At 34.1% G+C, this 23,299-nt stretch overlaps 1 protein-coding gene across 3 annotated transcripts; it reads right to left on the bottom strand.

Annotated features, from left to right (window-relative positions):
* Positions 1-8,130: 8,130 nt before the first annotated feature.
* On the bottom strand, positions 8,131-16,012 carry LOC109155422. 3 transcript variants are annotated; one of them, XM_019303126.1, is made up of 10 exons: positions 15,713-16,012; positions 14,862-15,646; positions 13,108-13,770; positions 12,965-13,030; positions 11,597-12,082; positions 10,367-10,534; positions 9,772-9,988; positions 9,241-9,576; positions 8,606-8,716; positions 8,131-8,552 (listed from the first exon to the last, which is right to left on the bottom strand). In XM_019303126.1, exons 1-10 carry the CDS (start codon positions 15,894-15,896, stop codon positions 8,548-8,550), a joined length of 3,021 nt encoding a protein of 1,006 aa, XP_019158671.1. In that variant the 5' UTR covers positions 15,897-16,012; the 3' UTR covers positions 8,131-8,547. The 3 variants fall into 3 exon arrangements, with proteins under 3 accessions (XP_019158671.1, XP_019158670.1, XP_019158669.1); XM_019303125.1 differs by having other exon boundaries at positions 14,862-15,910; positions 15,966-16,005; XM_019303124.1 differs by having other exon boundaries at positions 14,862-16,012.
* Between the last annotated feature and the right edge of the window lie 7,287 nt (positions 16,013-23,299).

The following is a 23,299-nucleotide window of genomic DNA, read 5'->3' as shown; positions in this document are numbered from 1 at the left end:
GGTCGAGTTTGAGTGGGGTGAGCTGTAGCTGGAAACGTGGTAGGAGGAGTTGCACGGTGTAAATCAAGTTCTTTGTTAATTAACTTTTCATGCAACTCTTCAAAGGAGATGATGGAGTCATGTCCATTAACAACATCAATAACAGATTGGTAATCAGAATCCAGACCATCAAGAATCTTGTCTATGATATCTTCATGTTCCATGGGCTTGCCTAAAATGACAAGTTCATCAACAACTCCCTTGATTTGGTGCATGTACTCGGTAATTGTGGAGCCTCCGATGATATTCTTGAGTTGATCCTTGAGTTGCTTTATGTGACCAGGAGTGAGGCGAGCATAAGTATTTGCTAGGATATTCCATGCCTCGCGAGAAGTTTGAGCACTCGAAATTAGAGGCCCGAGAGCTGAAGACAAAGAACCAGCTATAGCACCAAAAATGATCTTATCTTGGCGTATCCAAGTGGAATAAGCAGGATTTGGAAGTTCGCGATCTTGCACAATGATAGTAGCAGTTGGGATGGGTTTACTGCCATCAATAAAATGTTCAAGATCATAGCCAATAAGAATAGATTCAAGCTGAATTTTTCATGTGAGGTAGTTGGAGGATGTGAGTTTTTGAATGTTATGAAATGTAACCACAATTAGTGGTTGGCTAGGTTCAACGGTATTAGGAATGGTATGAGAACCTTCAACATTACGTACCAGATTAACTGGAGTGGGGAGGACAGTAGGTTGAGAATTTGCATCATTAGCAGCCATGGAAAAGAAAAATATAGGGAGGAAGGAAAGAAAAAAAATTATAATTTGGATCGAATAGCTCTTGATACCATGTGGATTGGTGAAGAACTGATGAATTTACATTACTTAATGAAAGTATTTATACTACAAAGGTAACTAATTACCTACTAAACTCAAGGTAACCACAACAACAAATACGAAACAAACTTAACAAACTAATCACAGCCAAGCACTACATTATCTCTTATCAGGTTCTATGACCCAGATGTCTACGCATCAATTACATACCAAAATAAGTCACCAAAAGGGTTCTAAAGATAACCCAAGGTCAGTCTACAAGTACCCATAAGTCAAGATTCAAAACGAATGGACATTCTACATCACCAAGCTACAAAGGAAATACTACAGGCGATCTAACTATGAGCGCTTTCACCATGCATCTGAATCACCTGAAAAAAAGGTTTAATGAGAACATGATAAGTTCGAAAGACACCTATATTTAAGGGTCTATAAGGGTGTATTTTGTACTCAATTGATATCCTTTGGGAATGATTTATGGTTATTTAAGCTAGAATGTACAATGTGCTACAAAACTTAACCACACTTTGTATTTTTATGATTTTAGAAAGGTTTAGCTTGAAAAGAAGGCATAAATGCATACACCAGAGCATCACAAGTCTAGAGTAAATCGGAGCCGTGCTGGGACCAATCCACGCGCGTGGAACCATGCGTAGAGAAGAAACAGAAAGGTCCACGCAGGTTGTCCACGTGCGTGGGAGGGTGTGTGGAAGATAAACAGAAAGTCCTACGCACCCAATCCACGTGCGTGGGAGGATGCGTGGCCATGCATAAGTGCCCGATCAACGTGCGTGGATCAGGGCGTGGATGGGAGCAGCACGGGAATTCAAAGTGAATTTGGAGGGAAATGATATTTAAGGGCTTAGATTAGACTTAGGAAGGGAGATGGATTAGAGACTTCATTTTACATCTTTCATTTTGTAATTTTTAGATTTTAGACACTTTCTCTCTCTAGATTCTAGGAGTTCTAGGTCATCTCTAGCCTCTCACATTGTTGAAGATTCTTGGAGAAGAAGCTTGACAACCTTCAATCCAAGGCTCAATTGTAGAAGTAATCATCAATTGCAATTTATTTTGGTATTCTCTTATTGCTTTCTTACTTTAATTATTGTTTTGATTTCAATTGCAATGTTGTTTTGCTTAGCTATGAATGGCTAGAACATTTAGGGTTTGAATTGTGATTCTTGAAGTATGATGCTAGTGAAATGCTTAATTCCTAATTAGGTTATGTATTGTTATTGATTGAGTGTTGTTGTAATTGTGTGGAATGTATGTATCTAATGGAGTCCGGCCAACTCTATAGGTAGTCTAAGCAAGAGATTGCTAGATCACTTCAAAGCTCCTAGCCAATTACATTTTCTTAGTTGGGAAATGAATGGATGAAGACAAGGTGTTCATTAAAATGCCTCTTAGTCCTATAGTCACCTAACGGTGCTCTATACCGGGGGGAAACCTAGTAAACCGCGAGGTGAACAATTCTTGTAAAGCTTTGCTAGATTCGACCAATAGCAATGTCCTAACCTAAGTCCTAAGAAGCTAGTAGCATCATACAAGAGATGAGCAATTCAATCCCGCTTTCATTCATTTGAAATTCAATAGTTGTTTGTAATTTTGTACTCTACAGCGCGATTCTTTACAAATAATATTTTGTGACGGGTACATGATTGGCATGAGCCCTATTCTCCAATTCGATATCCTTTTGACTCTTCCAATTTGTCATCCCTTGAGAATTATATAGACTCGGGGTTCAACCCACAATCTTTTGACCACAAGGAAAAGTTGAGTGTCAAAACACAAGAATAAAGATAGTTAGCATAAAAATGTCAAGTAAGAACCACTCAACCCCGTAAAATAAGTACACTATATAGATTTGAAAACGCAGGGATTTGTAGTAAAAAATGGATTAAGTGACAAGCTTTTGAAAACATTTTTTTACACAAGCACACAACACAACACGACACAAGATTTGCCATGAGAGTAGAACATATTAGCACTATAGTTTAATAGGTAAGAAGAGTTACTCTTAATATACAAATATGCATATATAAGTAGTAGTGATGAAAACTGTAATTGATTGTATTAACAGTGATAAATTACAAGAGTACAAGACCTAGGTATATATACAAGAGGAAACTTAGGGAGACTAGGATTGGGAATCATAAGTAGACTCAAATACATAGATAGAGTCATAATACTCCCCTCAAGCACAAGGTACAGATGTGACCTGTAGCTTGTCTCTAAGAAAAGAAAATCTAGGACCTGCTAAAATTTTTGTAAATATATCAGCAAGTTGATCTTTGGTGGGGATAAAGTTGACTTGAATCTCTCCCTTGGCAACTTTGTCTTTCACAAAATGATAGTCAATCTTAACATGTTTAGTGCGAGCATGAAAAATAGGATTAGCACACAGATATGTAGCACCAAGATTGTCACACCATAGCTTTGGAACAGAAATCCCAGTGACGCCAATCTCACGTAAGAGTGAGAGAACCCAGATTACCTCAGCACAAACATCAGTTAAACCCTTGTATTCAGCCTCCGTACAGGATCTTGCAACAGTTCTTTGCTTCTTGCATACCCAGGATACAAGATTTGACCCAAGAAAAATAGCATAACCACTGGTTGACTTACGATACTCAGGGCAGCCAGCCCAGTCTGAGTCCGAGAATGCATGTAACTCTCTTGACTCAAATTTTCGAATACGTAAGCCATAAGATAGAGTCCCATTGACATACCTCAACACACGTTTGGCTTGTTCCCAATGAGTGACTGTATGGGCATGCATGTGCTGACAAAGTTGATTGCCTGTAAAGGATAAATCTAGTCTGGTGATAGTAAGATACTGAAGAGTTCCAGCCAAACTCCGATACTGCGTAAGATCATCATACAAATCTGTAGAGGTAACAAGTGATTTCGAAACAGGTATTGGAGTGGAAAGAGGCTTGCAATCAGTCATACCAGTACATTTTAAAATATCCATCATATACCGTTGTTGAGATAAAAGAATTCCATAACTGCATTTAATGGTTTCAATACCAAGAAAGAAACCTGGTTCACCAAGATCCATGATTTTGAAAGCGATAGATAATTTTAACAATAAATCATTCACAAGATTTTGATCACTGCACATCACTAGAATGCCATCAACATAGACAAAAAGATAAACATAAGTAGAGTTCTAGGAGTAATAAAATAGTGACACGTCCATTTTTTATGCCTTAAAACCAACGGATAATAAGAAATCATGAAGGCGGTTAAACCAAGCTCTTGGAACTTGTTTCAACCCATACAAGGATCTCTTCAACAAATAGACATGATCAGAAAATTGAACATTAATATATCCAGGTGGTTGCCGCATATAAACGGTTTTAGTCAAATTACCATTAAGAAAAGCATTATGAACATCTAGCTGTCTCACAGTCCAATAAGAAGATATAGCTAGAGAAAGGAGTAACCTGACTGTGGTAGGCTTGACAACCGGACTAAAAGTGTCACAGAAGTCTTGACCGGGAACCTGATTAAATCTTTTTGCTACCAGTCTTGCCTTGTATCTCTCAATTGAACCATTCGCTTTTCTCTTGGTTCGAAACCCCCATTTACATCCAATTATATTTTGATGAGGTGTAGATGGAACCAGACACCATGTCTGATTTTGCAACAGAGCATTAAATTCCTCATCCATGGCCTTGCGTCATTCCAAGTGTTTGACAGTCTGTGTGTAACAAGTGGGGTCAGCGATGCAAACCTGACCTGTCAAAATTGTAGGAGGTGCGCGAGACCGACTCCGTGTTTCCATATCATGTGTGCGGATGTTCGTTCGGGTGGAGCGGCCCCTTGGGCGACCGCGCGGGCGAGTAGTAGCGACTGTGACAGCTTGTTGTGTTGTCTCCATCGCAATAGGTGCTGCCGACATTGCTTGTGCAATCTGTTCAGGCGCTGCCGGCAGTGCTGGGGCAGTCCGAATCGGTCCAGCTTGTTGTGCCAGTTTGGACTGAACCGAATTAGTCACCACGGGGTGAAGAATATATGCAACCCACGATTTAGAATGAGAATCTGAAATTTTCTGCACAGAGAGTTTAGTAGCAAAAGAAAAACAACTTCATCAAACCTCACATGCCTGCACACAAATACCTTTTTAGTCTGTAAGTCTATACATCTATACCCCTAAAAGACTTAGGATAACCAAGAAAGACACATGGAGAAGATCAGTAAGACATTTTATGACGGTTATAGGGACGTAAATGGGGATAACAGAGACAACCAAAGACACGAAAAAAAAAATATGAAGGAGGAGATTTATGCAATAAAGAATGAGGATTAGAGTTATTTAATATAGCATATGACATTCTGTTAATTAAATAAACTGCAGTCTCAAATGCAAAATCCCAAAGCCTAGATGGAACAGAGGCACGAGCCATGAGAGTGAGACCAGTTTCGACAATATGTTGATGTTTTCCCTCTACACGACTATTTTGTTTGTGAGTGTAGGCACAGGACTGTCTATGATAAATTCCTAATTTTGTGAGAGAGAGGAATGTAACTTTTTGTACTCTGCACCTAAATCAGATTGGATAGATTTGATCTTACGATTAAAAAGTCTTTCAACAAGAACACGAAACTTTTCAAAGATATCATAAAGATCATATTTCTGTTTCATGGGAAAATACCAAGTAAAAAAGAGAGAAATCATCGACAAAGAGAACAAAGTATTTATAACCATTAGAAGATAAGAGATGAGCTGGACCCCAAATATCAGTATAGATTAACACGTGGCAATGGAAAACGAGCAGATTTACTCATTTGACACGCATTACATAAACTAGAATTACAACGAATAGCACTACTAGACCCACCAACCGAACAAAAAGGAATAATATGACTAAGGACACGATGGTGTGGATGACCCAAACGATCATGCCAAACAGACGGAGACGCACGAGCTGAAAGAAACGCAGAAGGTGACGAACTCGGAACTGGTAGTGTATATAACCCACTAGAACTATTGCCCCGAAGAAGAATCTCCTTGGTATTGATATCCTTCACAACAACAAAAAAAGATGTGTGAAACTCGAAGAAGACTTTATTATCAACTGCAAATTTTTGAACCGATAATAAAGAGGTGGATAAAGTGGAGACATGAAGTATATTAGACAAATGAAACAACCTAGAGGGGGTATGCAAAGATGCATGACCAATAGACTAATAGGCAAACATGTACCATCACCGACACGGAGTGTGTCATTACCATTATACTCGTCCGAGATAGAGAGTGCCGCTATATCTAGAGTCGCATGATTTGTTGCACCCGTGTCTTGGAACCAAGTATGAGAGTCTGGTGAGAAATCTAAAGGAGTTCTCTGATAAACCATATTAGCCTGTGGATCCTTTTCAAACTTAGTAAATCATCATAAGTAATAAAAGGGGGAGGAGTTTTCCAAATACTCTCTCATCATCATCATCATGCAATAGTTTAGTATTTCAAAACATTTTTATACAAGTATATACATATGAGGTATCTAATTTCTCAAATAGTGGGGCATGATCATCACCGCAACGAACTCCCAAGTGACAGTAACTCCCTACTAAACACTTCACACAACCCCACTTTACCACAATTTGAAAACATGACGACTACCTTAACTGTGCACAGTTGCACACCCCCTGATGGAATTCCAAGCCCAAAAGAGTAGTAAACCAGCCCTTAGTAACCCAAGATGTTTTCTACTAGCTAGGTTACCCCACCTCAATCAATTATCCAGGATGTACTACTATTGATAGGACCGCAACCTCTATCATAGCACAAGTTGTCTTCAAAATATAAGCAATATCATAAGTATAAATCCTCCCGAATAGTTATCAAAATTCATAGTAGTAATGTAAATTCCATATAGTTTATACTTTTCAAAATATAGCACTTAGGCTTATTTCCATACTCATATAAATATAGGAAAGTAAATAGATTTTTCCTTTGAAATATAAAATAATTTCATAGTCTAAGTAAAGATATTCATATAGGTAAGAGTAGAAAACTATAACTCTTTATAGATAAATACATATAGGGACAATATCAAATGTGAAGTAGAAACTAAGGGGCCTTAACGTTCCTTTTATAGAGGAGCCTCAAGGCCCCTCAGTGTTTTCCCACCAATGTGGGACAACACATAAATACAAAGGGCGCCAATTTGGCTGCCCTTGGTATCGTATTGTTTTTCTTTTCCCGTTTCTTCTTCTTCAACAACAACAACAACATGTTTTTGTTGTTGTTAAAGCAATGTCCTTATATGTCTTTTTACACCTCAACTGCTAATAGTAAATATAGCTAATTTTACCAAACATTAATTTCTTTACAAATTGAGAATACAATCTAGCGATCAAACCCATTGACACAATTCGCTATCCGCTATCCATGGACACAGTCCGCTAACCGCTATCTGTCGATTGCCAAACAAGGCTTATACATGTTCAGTTAATGTATATTATGCATGCATATAATGTACCATGTTCATACAAATAATGTACCTTAGGCATACAAATAGTGGCCCTTATATATTCAACACATGTTCAAAATAATGAACCACACATACAAATAATGTATATTATGCATGCGAATAATGTACCTTATGCATGTAAAAAAAAAAATGAACCTTATATGTTCAACACATGTTCAAAAATAATGAACCTTATACATATAAATAATATACATTATCCATGCAAATATTAAACCGTGTGCATATGATAATCAAACACTACAAACAATAAATGTACTGTAATATTTTGCAATTTAACGATCAAAACCTAAAACTAGAAAAATACATGAAGCATCAACCTGGAATTACATATTATCAACATCAATTAAAGAATTCGATTCAACTTCAATCTAAACATTCATATCACCTGCAAATACAAAAAAATACACACTACAAACATGTAGAACTCTTGTTGCCATGCAGATTTAAAAGAGAATCAATTGCCATGAGCTTCCATATAGCAACCTTAACCAAATCATTAAGATCGGTAACTAAAGTAAGATTAGCCCCAACAGTAATCTACGTTGCAAGCTCAACCACTAATAAATATTCATTTTTAATGTACCATAGATTTATTTTTAAATAATATACTAAAATTGAACCTGTAATACACACACACACCCACACAAAACTTAATTTTCTACGTACAAAAAAAAAAAAAAAAAAAAAAAAAAAAAAGGTGTATTAGTGCCACCTTACAATGTGAATATGGTAGATTACTAGGCAACAATGATGAACAGACTTGGAGAAATAGGGTCACCTAATCCTCTAGTTGAGTGAAAGAAGCCTTTCCCAACTCCATTAAAAATAACAGAACCAAATCAGATCAAAACTTAGGCATGACAACATTGAAAGAATGCATGCTTTTGTCATCATTTTCCAAATAATCCTATTTTCTAGTTACATGGGGTGAATATATCTGATCCCACTAGACATCAAAATCACTAATTTACATTTATGGGGAAAAGGAATGACAAATATAATATAATATATATACCTATTTATCTCTCACTGATTAAATGCTGTGCTTTTAAGTCCATCCACCAAATCAATGGCTTGATCAGTGGGGATTTCAAACAGCAAAGCCATATTGCCGCATGCCCGCAACTGCTTCTTGTATCCGGGCTAGGCATGCAGTCTTGGACCGTATGTACATCAGTCTTCACTCATCTTCCTTGAAGCAATCCACTGTTTGGAACACTACTCTACCGGAACTTGTTTCCAGAATAAAGACAAGAAAATTATCAAACAGCATTTTTCACCATCCAAAACTTAAATGCGGTAACTCTGGAGGATCATTGCTTATAAGATTTGCCCAGAGATTTGCGAGTGTGACAAAGTAGTGCTCTCCATTCCAGATAACAAGCTTCATACCTAATGTTGGAAGTTATCAAATTAATAGAGTTAGAAGACAGAAACGGAACACTCCCCACTTCATACCTATTGTTAACCTGCTATAGGGGGTAAAAATAGTTCAATTGCATCATTTTTTTTTCAAGTTCATTGGCTTATTTGGAGCTCTTTAGAGTTCGATGGCTTAATTGCATTTTTCATAAAAGTTGAATGGCCTATTTGACCATTATCCCTATATTATTTCAAGAGGCAATTCAGTACTTCATAGCTGGCCCAAGAGAATAGACACTAAAATGGTGTGATAATACTCTATTTTTCATGCAAGAGATTTGGTAATGTGTTCTCCTATTTACCTATACGGGCTATATCAATGCAGCTAATTGACACACATTCTGTACCCAATTCATGCTGTATATCTTAATCGTTACCAGCCACAACCACTATAACTGCTAATACATCTTACCATGCAAGGACTAACTAGCCAAATGCCGTGAACAAGACAGAATTTTCAAGAATGGAAAATTGTAAAGTCTGAATTTGCTTACCATTTACCACTTCTGAAGTTAGGAGTGACAGTCGACAAATAACTTCTTTCTGACTGAAAATATGGTTTTGAAGGGCAAATGCATCAAGATCATGAATAGACTTGATATTGTCCAGACTCAATCTGATGGTGCCAGTAGATGCTGGATCTGATGTATTCAAGATAGCTTGCTCAAGTCCCAATCTAGACCAAAGAGCATGGCATTCATCTAGAAGTGAATAGATGCCTGTGAAATCAACAGAATTTAACCAGGTCCATGGTTGGTAAAGCTTGACTGAAGCTCCAAGCACTACAGCCACCTTGTAAATCTCAACAAGTCCCAGAATGTATTTTCTTCCTGTTATTAATGTAGAGATTCTAGTAAGGCACTGAATCAAATAAAGAACTAACCAGCAATTAGGTATTTCTTTACAAAGAGAACAACACCATTAAGCCACTAGGCCCTAGTAGTCACTAGTCACTACCATTGCTCTTTTGTCAGTTTCTGCATTATTATGAAATTATGAAAATGAATTCAAAGATGGTGCACTACCTCTAGTATTGGAGAACACGTAACTCTGAGCATCATTATCTGATATCTGCTTCCAAAGCCAGGTACCATGCTTCAACTCTTGAGTACAAACTGAGAACATCTTGTACCATACAGAAACATAAATTAGCTGTTCCTTTGCTGACGCAAATGTCAAAAGTCTCAGCATTATGCTAGCATGATTAATAAGCTCCACTGCTGAATTAAAATCAGTTTCCATCTGTTTTTCAGGAAGAAACAGAAAAAACATAAGCCAAGAATCAAATTATGTCAATTGTTAGACTACATGATTAAGCAACAAACAATAGCATGAGTTTATTCCCTGCTTTCCTTTTAATCCTTCACAGAAACAATCATAACATGCAGGTACTGAATAGCATTATATACTTCTTAAATGAGACTTGAAATTAAATTTTAATAAATGATTCAGCACATTGATAGTAAGCGAAGACTAGCAGCAGGCAAAACACTAAAATAACTCTTTTGAAGGGTACATGCACAAGCTATTGCATCTTTTGATTCATTCCATGGGGAAGGCAAGAACACAGTTTTCAAATGCTTCCATGAGTTAGTGAAAGATAAGAATCGGTGAGCATACTTGAGATAGCCTTCTTGATAAGTTATATTCTGATTCCAGCACTTGAAATTTTGGTTTCCTAAGAACCTCAATAAATTCATGAAAACAAGTCTCCCAGGATGGATGCCCCTCTAAATCATCTTCTTCACATATATTATAACCTTCAAGGTTTAATTCCTTGCCAGCCTCCTACACAATTATAAGAAATATAATATGCAATAAAAACAAAAGAGAGGGTTGACATTTTCATAATTGATGGAAAAATAGCATAAATGGTATCCAATAATATAAAAGCAAATGCTGGCAAAACCTTCTTAATGCTTTTCTTGCCTTTTCATTAGATAAATAGTATTACAAATCTCTCATTCTGATATATATAAACAGGTAAAGCTGTAACACCCCAAAACCATTAGATCACTAAAGCTTAGTAGAGAAAAACTAAGCAGCAACGTTTTCTTACTTGGGGAAAAGTTCCAAGAATTGAACACTACTAAAGCATCATATCCTTTTGATAATAAAAGAAATTCTGCAGTATGTCGAATCTTCATTCCTTTGTTTAGTTTTCAATTGGCAGAATTACTCAAGAAGACTAGTATTGCCTATCAATAGAGAGTAATTTACATTTTCCAGGTTATAAAAGATAGAAAGTTGACAGTCCTTTCAAGATAGTGCCAAGCAACTAAAATTCCATGATTTTACTAATAAAATGGCATCTAGTAAATAGGGTCTGTATAACTATTATATATAAATAAGACGTGTATGACTACTAAATATTTTCCTTTGGTTTCCCAAGACTACTAAATATTTTCTTTTGATCTTTTGCCACGAACATGCTGCCTTGTAAATTCTGCCCACTATATGCTCTTGTATGTTTTTAGGATCTAGTTAGAACTTTTCTGAAATTGTTTCGTAGGGCATCCGCATTAGGAGGTAGGTTTACATGTAACCTCAACAAATGTTGCATTCTGTTTCCCAATTTCATTGGATGATTTGCTCAAATTTATGCAGCATACAAGTTCCATTATGCAATAAATTATGGTGGACACTGAAAAGGGAGGGAAAAGAGAATCTTTGATTCCATCATCAAGAGCTATTGCTTTAGCATCTTCTCTTGACATAACACCATCTCTCTAAAATATAGGAGATATATGTAATTTGATACCTATAGAAACCTTGTTGGTGAGGTTTCCATACATATCACAATGTGTAATTGATAACTTAACCCCCAAATCATTTAGCAGCAATACAAACCTGAAGATTCCCAAGTTGATATTTACTATAAAGGGACAACTCCTTCTTTAGTTCTGAATAGAAATCCACATAATTATCTAGCTTTCTTATGGACAAACTGCTTGGAAGTGAATCTCCATGATGAAAAATGAGTGTCTTGTTCTCAGTTCCTCGAGGTATGCCACCTTTATACTCCCATGATTCATCTCCAAATGCATCTTCATCATTCACTAAATTAGAGCTGGCTCCTGAATCAGGGGGTTCTACAACATCAGAAAGGTTTTGCAAGGAGCTGATAGAAGAGGTATGTTCTGCTTGGCTGTATAAACTTGATATAAGATCATTTATTGAAATGACAGGTTCCTGTTTTTTATCAATTTTTGGAAAAGAAGTTGGATGACAGATAAAACCATCCTCAACTGTAGAAGAGGCATCAGTCTCCAGGTCTTCATCGCCAAAGATAGACAAGGGCAACGCTTCTTTATGATTAAACCCTGTCACATTCACCTGAACCATTGCCAGTTATGTATTAGGAAAAGAAATAATAAAACATGGCTGCAGAATATTCTTGAGCACACATAAAAGATCAGACTTGGTGTTTATGACTCATATAAGGTCTTGTAAGGAAACACATTCACAAAAACAAAATAAACATCCAAAAAAATTTTGGTGGATAATGCTGTTCATTGATTAATTCTTCACCAGTTTAACAACCCCTAAAATCATCAATACTCTATTTTTATTCAAAGTACAGTGCACCTCCAACAAATGTGAATTATGTACCCAAAAATATAATAATAATAATAATAATAATAATAATAATAATAATAATAATAATAATAATAATAATAATAATAATAATAATAATAATAATAATAAATGTGCATTCAAACATATTTAGCAAATGATTCTTGCACTTAATTTAACTGAAAACCAGAGGAGATCAAGCAAAGTTAAAGAAAATTTCTCTAGTTTGCTAAAGATAACTTTTGAGGAAATATATTTAGATCAAGTATCCTGATTATAACAACAAACTGAAAAATGAAACCATAAAATCTCTGTAAGCCCAAGAAGCTATGCACTAGTACACAAGGGCAAGATTAGCAAAGAAATCACATTATCTATTGTGATTGGAGCCAAATTATAAATAACAGTAGACCACATAACAATGTAATTTTTCAACTGAACAAGAACAAGAAAATTCCAAATACATAACTATACCATATTGGATATTAACTATATTGACCTATGAAATAATAGCAACAAAAACACAGATAAAGCATAGAAGCTAATTCAGAAAAGTTGACTAGAATAATAACAATTATAAATGTTAAAATAAAGAGACTGCAGTCACACAAGTTATATTCGCAAGAAGAATAATTTAAGCACCTGATGTTTGTTACCAGACTTGACAGCTTCAAGTTCATGAGAAAGATCAGTATCCTTCAACTCTCCCTACAACAAAAAGGTTAGTTTGAGAAACATCTAAGTAAGGACTTCAGAAAATAATAAATTGTTAAAAATAAATATACCTCTTGCTTTGATCCACTATCTGATAATGCACCAGTAAATTCTCCAAAGTCTTCATCAGTTTCAACACCTTCAACAACTGGTATGAGATCAGCTATACCATTACTAACACTCTTTTCAGATGTCCAGTATGAATCTGGAATAAAACTGTTTTGAGCAGAAGTGCTTGGTTTATTATTTTCAACCTCATTTTCATGTATAATGCCAGAAATCCCATTTGCAATTGAGTGATTATCACTCTCAGAATACCCTAACAAATTGGTCTTCAAGTCATTAGTATCACGTGCCTCAGGTTTAGCCTTTACTGATTCATTTGTTATGACTGAACCATTAGAAAATGCAGACGAGAATGCTTTCATGTCACCAGTATCAAGTACCTCAAGGTCAGTTCCATTTGACATAGAAAATATGTCAACTGAATGATTTGGAACATTCAGGTATGAGTATGCCATAATGTTGCTAGTATCATGTCCCCTTAAGTCAGAATTAAGATATCCATTTGAACCATTATCAGTCCCAACTGAGTATGCCTTCATATCACCTATATAGTGTCCATGAGAATCAGCCTCCTCCGATCCATTTGACATGGGAAACAAATGAAGCAATCTGTTCGAACCATTGCCAAATGCCTTTGTCTCATGAATTTCTTGTGCTTCTGAGCCAGCCTTCAGTAAACAAGAAGCTATATTGAGTGAACAGCATTTTTTTTTTGAACAATAAAACAAAATCTCATTATTTCAAAGCAATGCACTGTAAGTGCACTATTGAAGTCGAATTAGAATACAAATTAAGTACTGCATTGGTGGTAGAACTATAGTATTAAAAAAAAACACAATCACCTTCAACATTTGTCCTACACTCCTACCATTAGTTGTGTTCTCAAACAACAAATCTAAACGGAGAATTAGCTTTAATTCCAGGTATATTTATGAAATTACTTTCTTCAGGCTGAAGTACTTAACTTGAAAGGATATTTGCAACCGACTTTCTTTCACAATGATCCAGTAAGCTAAAAGGTGTTTTCTTTTTAATATTTTTTGGGCACATACTCGTGGATAGACAGATTGAACCTAATATCTCTTACAGACCCAACAAATATAGGATTCAAAAACTTAGATATGCTAAATGTTGACCTAACAAAAAACTTCAAATATTTCACCCACATACCTCCCAATCCTGATCCACCTCACTTTGCAATGCCAATGATTTGGGTCACTTAAGCAGTGGTGAGGCCACATACAATTGAAATATTATTGAACACTGTGTAAGTTTCATTATAAGTTTATGATTTTAAGTTTTTACCTGTTGAATCAGGAAACAGATTCATAAGTTAAATTAAAGGTTACTAATTAACATGTAGGAAATTCTTAGAGACTGGATATGTTAAGTTCAACACAAAAATAATCAATTGACATGTAGCCAAAAAGAAAATTAATAAGTTATGACAAATAAAAAATTAAAAATAAAAGGAACTAAAGATTGTTAGATGAATCTATTATATTACTTGTTAGACTTGTTAGATTGTTACTATCACAGCAACTATAAAGCTTTGGAATTTCTTTTTTTTTTTTTTTCTAATGGTGCTTAGCATACCTGATGTGAAGATCAAACTAGTAAAGAGAAGGGCATTTGCACAACCAAACTGCAGAAGAACCATTAAGAAAATAGAAGCATGTAATGCAAATACTTCTCTAATGTTATGCCTTCCAAATACAAATGCAGAACAGAACAGAATATTATTTAAGAAAGTCTATACCTTATTGTGTGTACCCCCATCACTTGCTTCAGTAAATGCATCCTTGAACTCCCATTCATCATCATCATCATCATCATCATCTTCATCACCGACCTCCCCATAACTTCCACTTACAACCATAGCATCCAAATTTGAGTTAAATCCACTAAAACTAGAATTTGAAGTTTTTGAGGTGGATCCAAATTCACCATAATCAAAACCCCGACCACTAAAACTCAAACGCGATGCAGTTATATCGGAACTCAAACCGCCTGTGTTCGAACCAATCAATGAATCGTCACTCTTGATCCGCTCACTGCGTTCACTTAAGTTTGTTACATCAACACTCGTATTTGAACTAAACCCAGTTTGATCCGAAAGCAATTTAGAACTTGATTCAACTGCTTGGTATTTCGATCCCGACCCAGTTAAGTTCCAATCAAAATTACGCACTGTACCAAAATCATTCCTCACGGGCAATAAACCCGAATTCGAACCCAACTCACTGATACCTAAATCGGAGCTCCGATTAACATACTCACTAGCATGCAAAGGGGGTTTTCCAGATTGAAACTGTGGATTCTGATTGTATAAATTAGCAATTATATCGTTTAAACCAATACTCGAATCAGTATTCGATCCATTGCTCAATTTCTTAGTTTCTTCATTAACAACTTGAGTTTCGATATGAACAGATTTGTCTTCCTCGTCAGGTTTCTCCTCATCCTCATCCTCTCCAAATAACGAAAGCGGCAAAGCGCCTCGGGGTTTCACCCACTGAGCAGTCTTAGGCAAATCGGTTTGGGTGATCGCCGGTTCACTCAACGGAGTTGATTGGACCGGCTGCTGAGATCCAGGGTTGGAGAAGACGCCAAGCGGATGGAATGGTGTGGTTTGAGAGGGTCCATTGGAGTGATCCGATCCTCGCGAGAAATCGACAAAATCACCCCATTCATCGTCGTCTTCAATGGTGGGTTGTGGGTCATGAATTGGGATATTGGGAAGGAAAGATGCGAAAGTGAAATCTCCGAAAGTGTCATCGTCGTCTTCGGCCATTATGGAATGATGACCGCGAAAGAGCGTTCAGATTGTGTCGTCCTCCCTCTCTCCGCCGTACCGTTCAGATTTAAACCGCCTTTCGTCATGACGAGGAGGGCAACTTTTTGAATTTTGATCAGGATGGGATTGGAATTACAATTACTCACGATGTGTCTATTCAAGCAATACAACTTTTTCCACGTCAAATCTGAGGTGTGCCTCGTTAATTTTTCATTACAAAATACTATGGAAAAAGTGTTAAATTGAATAGTGCAATTGGATTCTATAAGTGAAAAAAGTTTAATTTAGGTCTCCTAAACCGGTAAAATTATTCAATTAAGTCTAAATTGACTTGTTTATCGGGTTACTAGGACTATGTGGTCTAATGGTACTCGGGTTGGACTTCCATTTGGAAGATTATGAGTTTGAGCCTCAGTGGAGGCGTTAGCCTTCAAAAAAAAAAAGACTTGTTTATCGGGTTAAATACATACGGTGTTGACACGTGTCCTTATTTTATTTTTTTTATTGAACATATTATTTATTATAAATTAATTAAAATAATAATAATAATTAAAAAGAATTTAAAAAAAAAAAAAAAAACAGTCGTGGCCGGACGGAAGACGGCCATGCTTCTAGATCTGGACGAGGGCTACGGCCTTCGTCGCCGCCCTCGTTCCTGACGGAGGGGACTATGGCTGTCTTCCTTAGACGGTCGTGGCTGGACGCCCATGGCGGTTCTAGCCTTCGTCGCCGCCCTCGTTCCCGACGGAGGGGACTGTGGCTGTCTTCCTTAGACGGTCGTGGCTGGACGCCCATGGCTGTTCGGTGTGGACAGTCAGTGACTGTTTTTTTTTTAAATAATTTTTATTATTATTATTGTTGTTGTTATTATTATTATTATTATTATTATTATTATTATTATTTTAATTAATTTATAATAGATAATATTTTTAATAAAAAAATAAAATAAAATAAAATAAGGACACATGTCAACACCGTATGCATTTAACCTAATAAACAAGTCATTTTGGACTTAATTGAACAATTTTACCTGTTTAGAAGACCTGAATAGAGCTTTTTTCACTTAAAGGACCCAATTGCGCTATCCACTCGACTTAGGGGGACAATTTGAAACTTTTTCCAAAATACTACATGTACTCTCCTCCACTACTCCCAACTTTTACTCTCACACTTAAAATATTGATGTAGACACTTTTACAGAGGCCTACATGAAGAAAATAACATATCAGAGCCCGCCACATCAGAAAGTAAATTTGAAGAAATAAGATTTGAGAGTACATGTAGTAGAACTCTTTTTCATTTTGTGATTGAGAATCAAAGATAAATACTCCATAGAATGTTTGGGATATCATTATCTATAATACTTTCTCACTTTGAAAAGTGGATCTCACTTTCATACCATCACATTTGTAAATACTTCACTATTTTCTCTATACCTTGTAATACTCTCTGATTTTTAAAAGTGATGACCCTTTCATATTATATTATTATATTATAATTATAAATATAATAATAAAATAAAAAATAAAAATTTAAAAAATAAAAGCCAAAAAATTGCCATGTGTGGTCGCCTTTTACAAGCTTGCAAGTCGCATTAGTTTACAAAATGAAACAATAAATAAATAAATAAATGCACATTATCGTGAAAGAGGCCAAATTACCAGCTAAAAATAGCTGGAAATAACAATTTACCCTCTAATTTAAAAAATACTAAAGATTTTAATTTTTTCCACTTGCAGTTGCATTATGTATGTATATATATATATATATATGTATGTGTGTTGGATCAAATGAGAACAATTTCTTAGGAGAAAACTAAGAACTAATATTAATCGTTGATCATTTATACTCTGGTGGTTAATATTTATGCACAGATTTCACGCCAATTTTGGGAAGTAAGGATACTTTTGTATTTTTACAAATTTGTTTCCTAACCGCCATCTGATTCGAGCTCATTTTGCATTTGGAGACTTTATTATTTCTCTTCTTTAATTTTCTTTTTTTTTTTTTTTAATTTTTATTCCTAAATTCTATGTGAATCGCAAGTTTCATTCCTAAATTCTATGCGAATTGCAAGTATTTTTCCTAAATTTTTGTGAATCGCTAGTTTTCTTCTTAAATTCTACATGATTCTGTGATTTCATTGTGATTGCTTTGTCGGACTTTGTATTTTGCGATTGCATTGGGCGATTATTGCAATCAATGCGATTGTATTGTGATTTTGGATTGATTACCTATGATCATTGCTATCACTGCTATTGCGTTTTGATTTTCGGAGTCGTTAGCTGCGATTTTGATTTGGACAATGGGTCAAGGTATGTTTCCGAGCTTAGTCTTGATTTTCATGTGGTTTATGGTTTTCATGTTTTGTTTGTGTTTATAGAATATATGTTTTATGTATATATATTAAATGTGCTTATTGTATTATTTTTCAATGGATAAATTTATTTTTCATTGCAATATTATACTATGTAGTATGCATTTTTTTTTTTTTTTTTGTAATAATTGTTCATTCTGTTGAAGTAAATAAGGTGGTTTTCCTATAGAGTTTTTGTTGTATTGTGATTTGTGGTTTTCAAATTATATTATGTAGTATGCATTTTGCTTGTCTTATTTGCGCATATTCTTGAAGGTAATTGTGCAATTTTATTCTTGTAATTGTGCATCCATTGCCGATTAACAGTTTACTTTTCCTTATATTTTGTAAGTGTAAAATGTTACACATTTAAAACCCACTTAAGTTGGCTTAAATTAGTTGTCAAAATGGTCCAGTGTCTGTGTCAGGTTGAGTCTGGATCAGCGCCTACTCCAGTCCAGTGTCAGCGCCAGGATGCAGTCCAGGATCAGCTCCAGGAAGTAATCCAGAAGAAGTGAAACTCATTCAAACATTTATTTTGGTCAAGACCCTACTTCCATGGCTTTTTAATTCAGGAGATGCAGCTTAATTTGAGGAATTGAAGACTGCATTTTTTCAGACCAAAGAGGTTTCATATCATCACTATAAAATGCTACTTTGTTAAGCATTAAAGTTGAAGATTCAAGGATTAAAATTATACATATCATTCCTCAAATCCTCCACTGGTTTTTCTATCAATATATTCGTGTGTTGAAGGTTTCTCAACTGGTTTAAGTTGTGATGAAGATAGCCTGCAGGTCAAGCCCATGGTGATGCTGGAGTAGTCACTGGATCGGAGTAGTGTAGCTTATGCTTTAGTGTGTAATGTACTCCCCCTTGTACTCCTTGTTGATCATCGAGTGGATTGGGCTTACGTGAGTGGCCTCGCAGACGTAGGAGTGAGGCTCCGAACTGCGTGAACATTTCCTGGTGCACGGTTCCATTTATTGCTTTTACTTTTAATTTCTTTATTCTGTCTGGAGTAGATCCTGGAGCTAGTCCAACTTAATAATTGAATTAAAATTTAGTAGAAACCTTTAGGTTATATCTCGCATTCAAGATCCACGAGCCTTTTTCATATTTGTTGAATTTATTTTCCAGTGTGGCATTGTACTCCTTTGGTGTTACCAGGTGATTATGATAAGGATGACACTTACCGTCTAGATATATCTCCTATTATGACACATTATTATGTGCCACATTGTGATGATTCACTTAAACTTGTTGTGGGTAAGAGTTTTGTTGATCTGGAATCTGGTGTAGCATTTTATAAAAATTATGCTTCTCACGTTGGTTTTGATATTTGACATAGTACTGTGAAAAAGAGTAAACATTGTGTGATAGTTTGGAAATATGTTGTTTGTAATCGGGAGGGCTCTAAGCATGTTATTCTTCAAAAAGATTATTTAGGAATAGATGAGGAAATGTTTGTGCAGTGTACTGCCCCTAAGAAAAGGAGGGTCTCAAATAGGGTGGGTTGTAAAGCTCGCATCATTTTTAGATATTTTGAATTTGGTTGTTATGTGATCAAAGCATTTGAGAAACGTCACACCCATCTAATGGCATCAATATATCTCGGCAGTTTATGAAAGTGAATAGGAATATTGATGTTTCTCATTAGATGTTTGTTGCTAATTATGCTAGAGCAAATACTGGACTGGAGAAATCTTATAGGTTGTATAAGGAGATTGTGGGTTCGTATTCAAACATTGATGCAACTAGTGTGGATTTCAAAAACAATAAAAGGGGTCTCAAGGTTTATGTTTTGGGTGTTGATGCTCAGATGGTTGTGGATACTCTCTTCAAAAAAAAAAAAAAAAAAAAAGGAGATCTTTTCAGCATTTTTTTATTATGATGTGGATGAACGTGATCAATCGAGCATGTTATTCTAGGCTAACCATATTTCTAAGAAGATTTTTGAAGTCTTTGGTGATGTTGTGTCATTTGATGCAACTTATCAAACAAACCGGTAAATGTATTTAATCTCAGTATTCTATTTATGTTTTACTGTATATCTTCTTACATGTCTAAATATGCATATTTAGTTTGGCGTATTTGCATTATTAGTTGTGTGTTTTTGCATTATATCTAATTCGAAAGGGTTATGTGTTTAGTTCTGTTTTAGCACGCACCTTTTGTAACAACTCAAAATTTTATTCCTCCTATAAAGGGAATAACTCATTTTCGGGAATGCTATTCGCAGGAATGAAAAGACAAAACAAACAATGGAATAGGTCTATTTCCGGAAATGGCATTTTATTCCCGACTTATTTCATGAACCAAACACGTTGTAATAGTAACCGCCTATAGTGATGTGGTAGAAGCTAAAATAGTATTTGGTAACAACCACTGGACTTTGATGCTAATATCAATAATGTCAATGACCTCAACGGATCTGAGATTGCCTTTCAAATTTCAGAGAAAGCAATGTCCATTAATAAAAGTCAAGGACATATATATGTTATCTCATGTAGGGTTTCTCTTGAAAAAAAAAAAGTGTTTGTATATGGTCAATGCATACATTTTTGCTTCCAGAGTTAGCAACCCGAACGGTTTAAAGATTTTGATTTGCAATGAAAGTGAAATCTTCAATAATCTGTAATTAAGTTTTTACATGCCTTACTTTACATAGCATTTTTGGTTTCATTGATTTTTAATTAACAACTTCTTCTTTTAGTATCAAATATTCTTTTATTTTTACATGTAAACTTCCATAATCAAATATCATTTATGAGTATCCTTCATTCTACCTACCGAAACCTTTTGTGGCAAAAATGACCATTTTTAAATACGACTAAAAATGTTGCGTACAAAAAAGCCTTTAACAATTTGTAATAAAACTTCAAAGTTTATCGTTTCAAAATTATTAGGTTTGCTGTTTGCATACTTTATATTTTTTTCACTTATTATATTATATTGTACATTCTATATACTATATACTATATTATTATTATTATAATAATAATAATAATAATAATAATAATAATAATAATAATAATAATAATAATAATAATAACAACAACAATTTATTTTTAAATAATAATAATAATAATAATAATAATAATAATAATAATAATAATAATAGAATGGAAAAATACAAAAGTATCTATAATTCACTTATAATGTTAGGAGTAAAAAAGGAAAAATGAAAAATGATCCCTAATTCACTTAACTATACAATTATTAAAAACAAAATCTTTTTTGTGTTTTCGTGACCAAACGCATCTACCCAAATAATTAGTAATTAATAATTAATTAATTAATAATAATAAAAAAATTTAAACATACAAAAGGATCTATAACTTATAATGTTAGAAATAAAAAAGAAAAAATAAAAAATGATCCCTAATTCACTTAATCTATACTATTATTAAAAACAAAATCGTCCTTTGTATTTTTCCCGCCCAAACTCTTTCACCCAAACAATTAATAATTAATAATTAATTAATTAAAGAATCTATACTATTATTAAAAACAAAATCCTCCTTTGTGTTTTTCTGTCCTAACTCTTCCACCCAAACAATTAATAATTAAATAATAATAATAATAATAATAATAATAATAATAATAATAATAATAATAATAATAATAATAAAATTGAAAAATACAAAAAAAGGATCTATAATTTACTTATAATGTTAGGAGTAGAAAAGGAAAAATGGAAAATGATTCTTAATATTACTGCATCTAATATTTTAAATGACTAATTGACTAAAAATAAATCTGATATTACTAATTAACTGAAAATATAAAATGATCACTAATTGACTGATATTCTACCATTATATATTTTTACCTGAGTCACCCATCCTGGTGGACTGAAGGTGTTAGCTCTAGACGAAGATGAACAAGATTGTGTTGCTACTACCAATGTTGTCTACAACAAGGTTTCAATAGGTGATATTATATTTTTTAAAATTGCAATAGGTGATATTATATTTTTTTTTTAAATTGCAAAATTGCTATATGTCTAGACAAAAATATACTTTTCATACAAATGAATTAGGATATCAATTCATTCTTATAACTAAGGGGGTGTATTCAATCATGACTTTTGTGGAGTTTTAAAGACTTTTAAAATGATAGATTTTAATAAACTTTGATTGACTTTCATAGAGTCGTTCAAAACTTTTTAAAACTTTATAAGACTCTATAAAAGTCTATATAAAAAACATTCATAGACTTTTATCAACTTTTTATTTTAAAAAGTCTACAAAAGTCATTGAAATTCTAAATTGAATATATCATTACAAACTTTCAATGATTTTGATTCTTATCATTTACAATTTTCTTACAAAACATTTATAATATATCATAAAATTCTTCTTATTATATAGTTCTTCACCCACATCAACATTCTCAACATTATTATTTTTATCCATAGTATGCTGAGACTTATATGCTAATTACTTATATATATATTCTCAACATCATTACTGTTTGCAACTCCAAATTGTTGTTACGAACAGTAATTCGCTATTTGTAGTAACCTGTTGTTAAAATATATATATATATATATATATATATATTAATTACGAATATAAACATAAAAATAATAAAAATCAAAATATATAAGTATTTATATGAATATTATGAAACATATACTAAAATTTGACGATGAAAAATTTGCTTTGTTCATGTATTTAGGGAGAATTAGAGAAAGTTAGTGATACAAAATTCATAGAAAAAAATAAAAACCAATATAAACAAGCAATAATGAAGTAAAAATAATATTATTTCGAATTTTTAGATGAATATTCTAAAGTTTATGAGAGAGAGAAAAATTGGTAGAGTTAATTAGGTATGAGAAAAATATAGGATAATGAAGAAAAAAATAATTTTATTGAATTTAGATAGGTTTATAGAGTTTAAATAGGGAGAAAAAATAGAGTTTAAATAGAGAGAGAAAACATTCAAAGTTGTTAGAAAGAAAATTTGAAATCTCGGGGTTGATGGTCGGATTTCAACTATTTATATTTGAGAAGGAAAAGTCTACAAAAGTCTA

This window comes from Ipomoea nil, unplaced genomic scaffold, assembly GCF_001879475.1.
Source record: "Ipomoea nil cultivar Tokyo-kokei standard unplaced genomic scaffold, Asagao_1.1 scaffold2701, whole genome shotgun sequence".
Taxonomy (NCBI): domain Eukaryota; kingdom Viridiplantae; phylum Streptophyta; class Magnoliopsida; order Solanales; family Convolvulaceae; genus Ipomoea; species Ipomoea nil.
The sequence above is the reverse complement of the archived record's forward strand: the minus strand, read 5'-3'. Positions and strand labels throughout refer to the sequence as shown.

What these genes read in the sequence shown, in the direction of transcription:
- LOC109155422 (XM_019303124.1), bottom strand. Translation starts at nt 15,896, where the DNA reads ATGGCCGAAGACGACGATGACACTTTCGGAGATTTCACTTTCGCATCT. An exon ending in ATGGGGGTACACACAATAAG is followed by an intron (nt 13,771 to 14,861) that starts GTATAGACTTTC and finishes TGTTTACTGAAG; the next exon opens with GCTGGCTCAGAAGCACAAGA. An exon ending in AGTCTGGTAACAAACATCAG is followed by an intron (nt 12,083 to 12,964) that starts GTGCTTAAATTA and finishes GCAATGGTTCAG; the next exon opens with GTGAATGTGACAGGGTTTAA.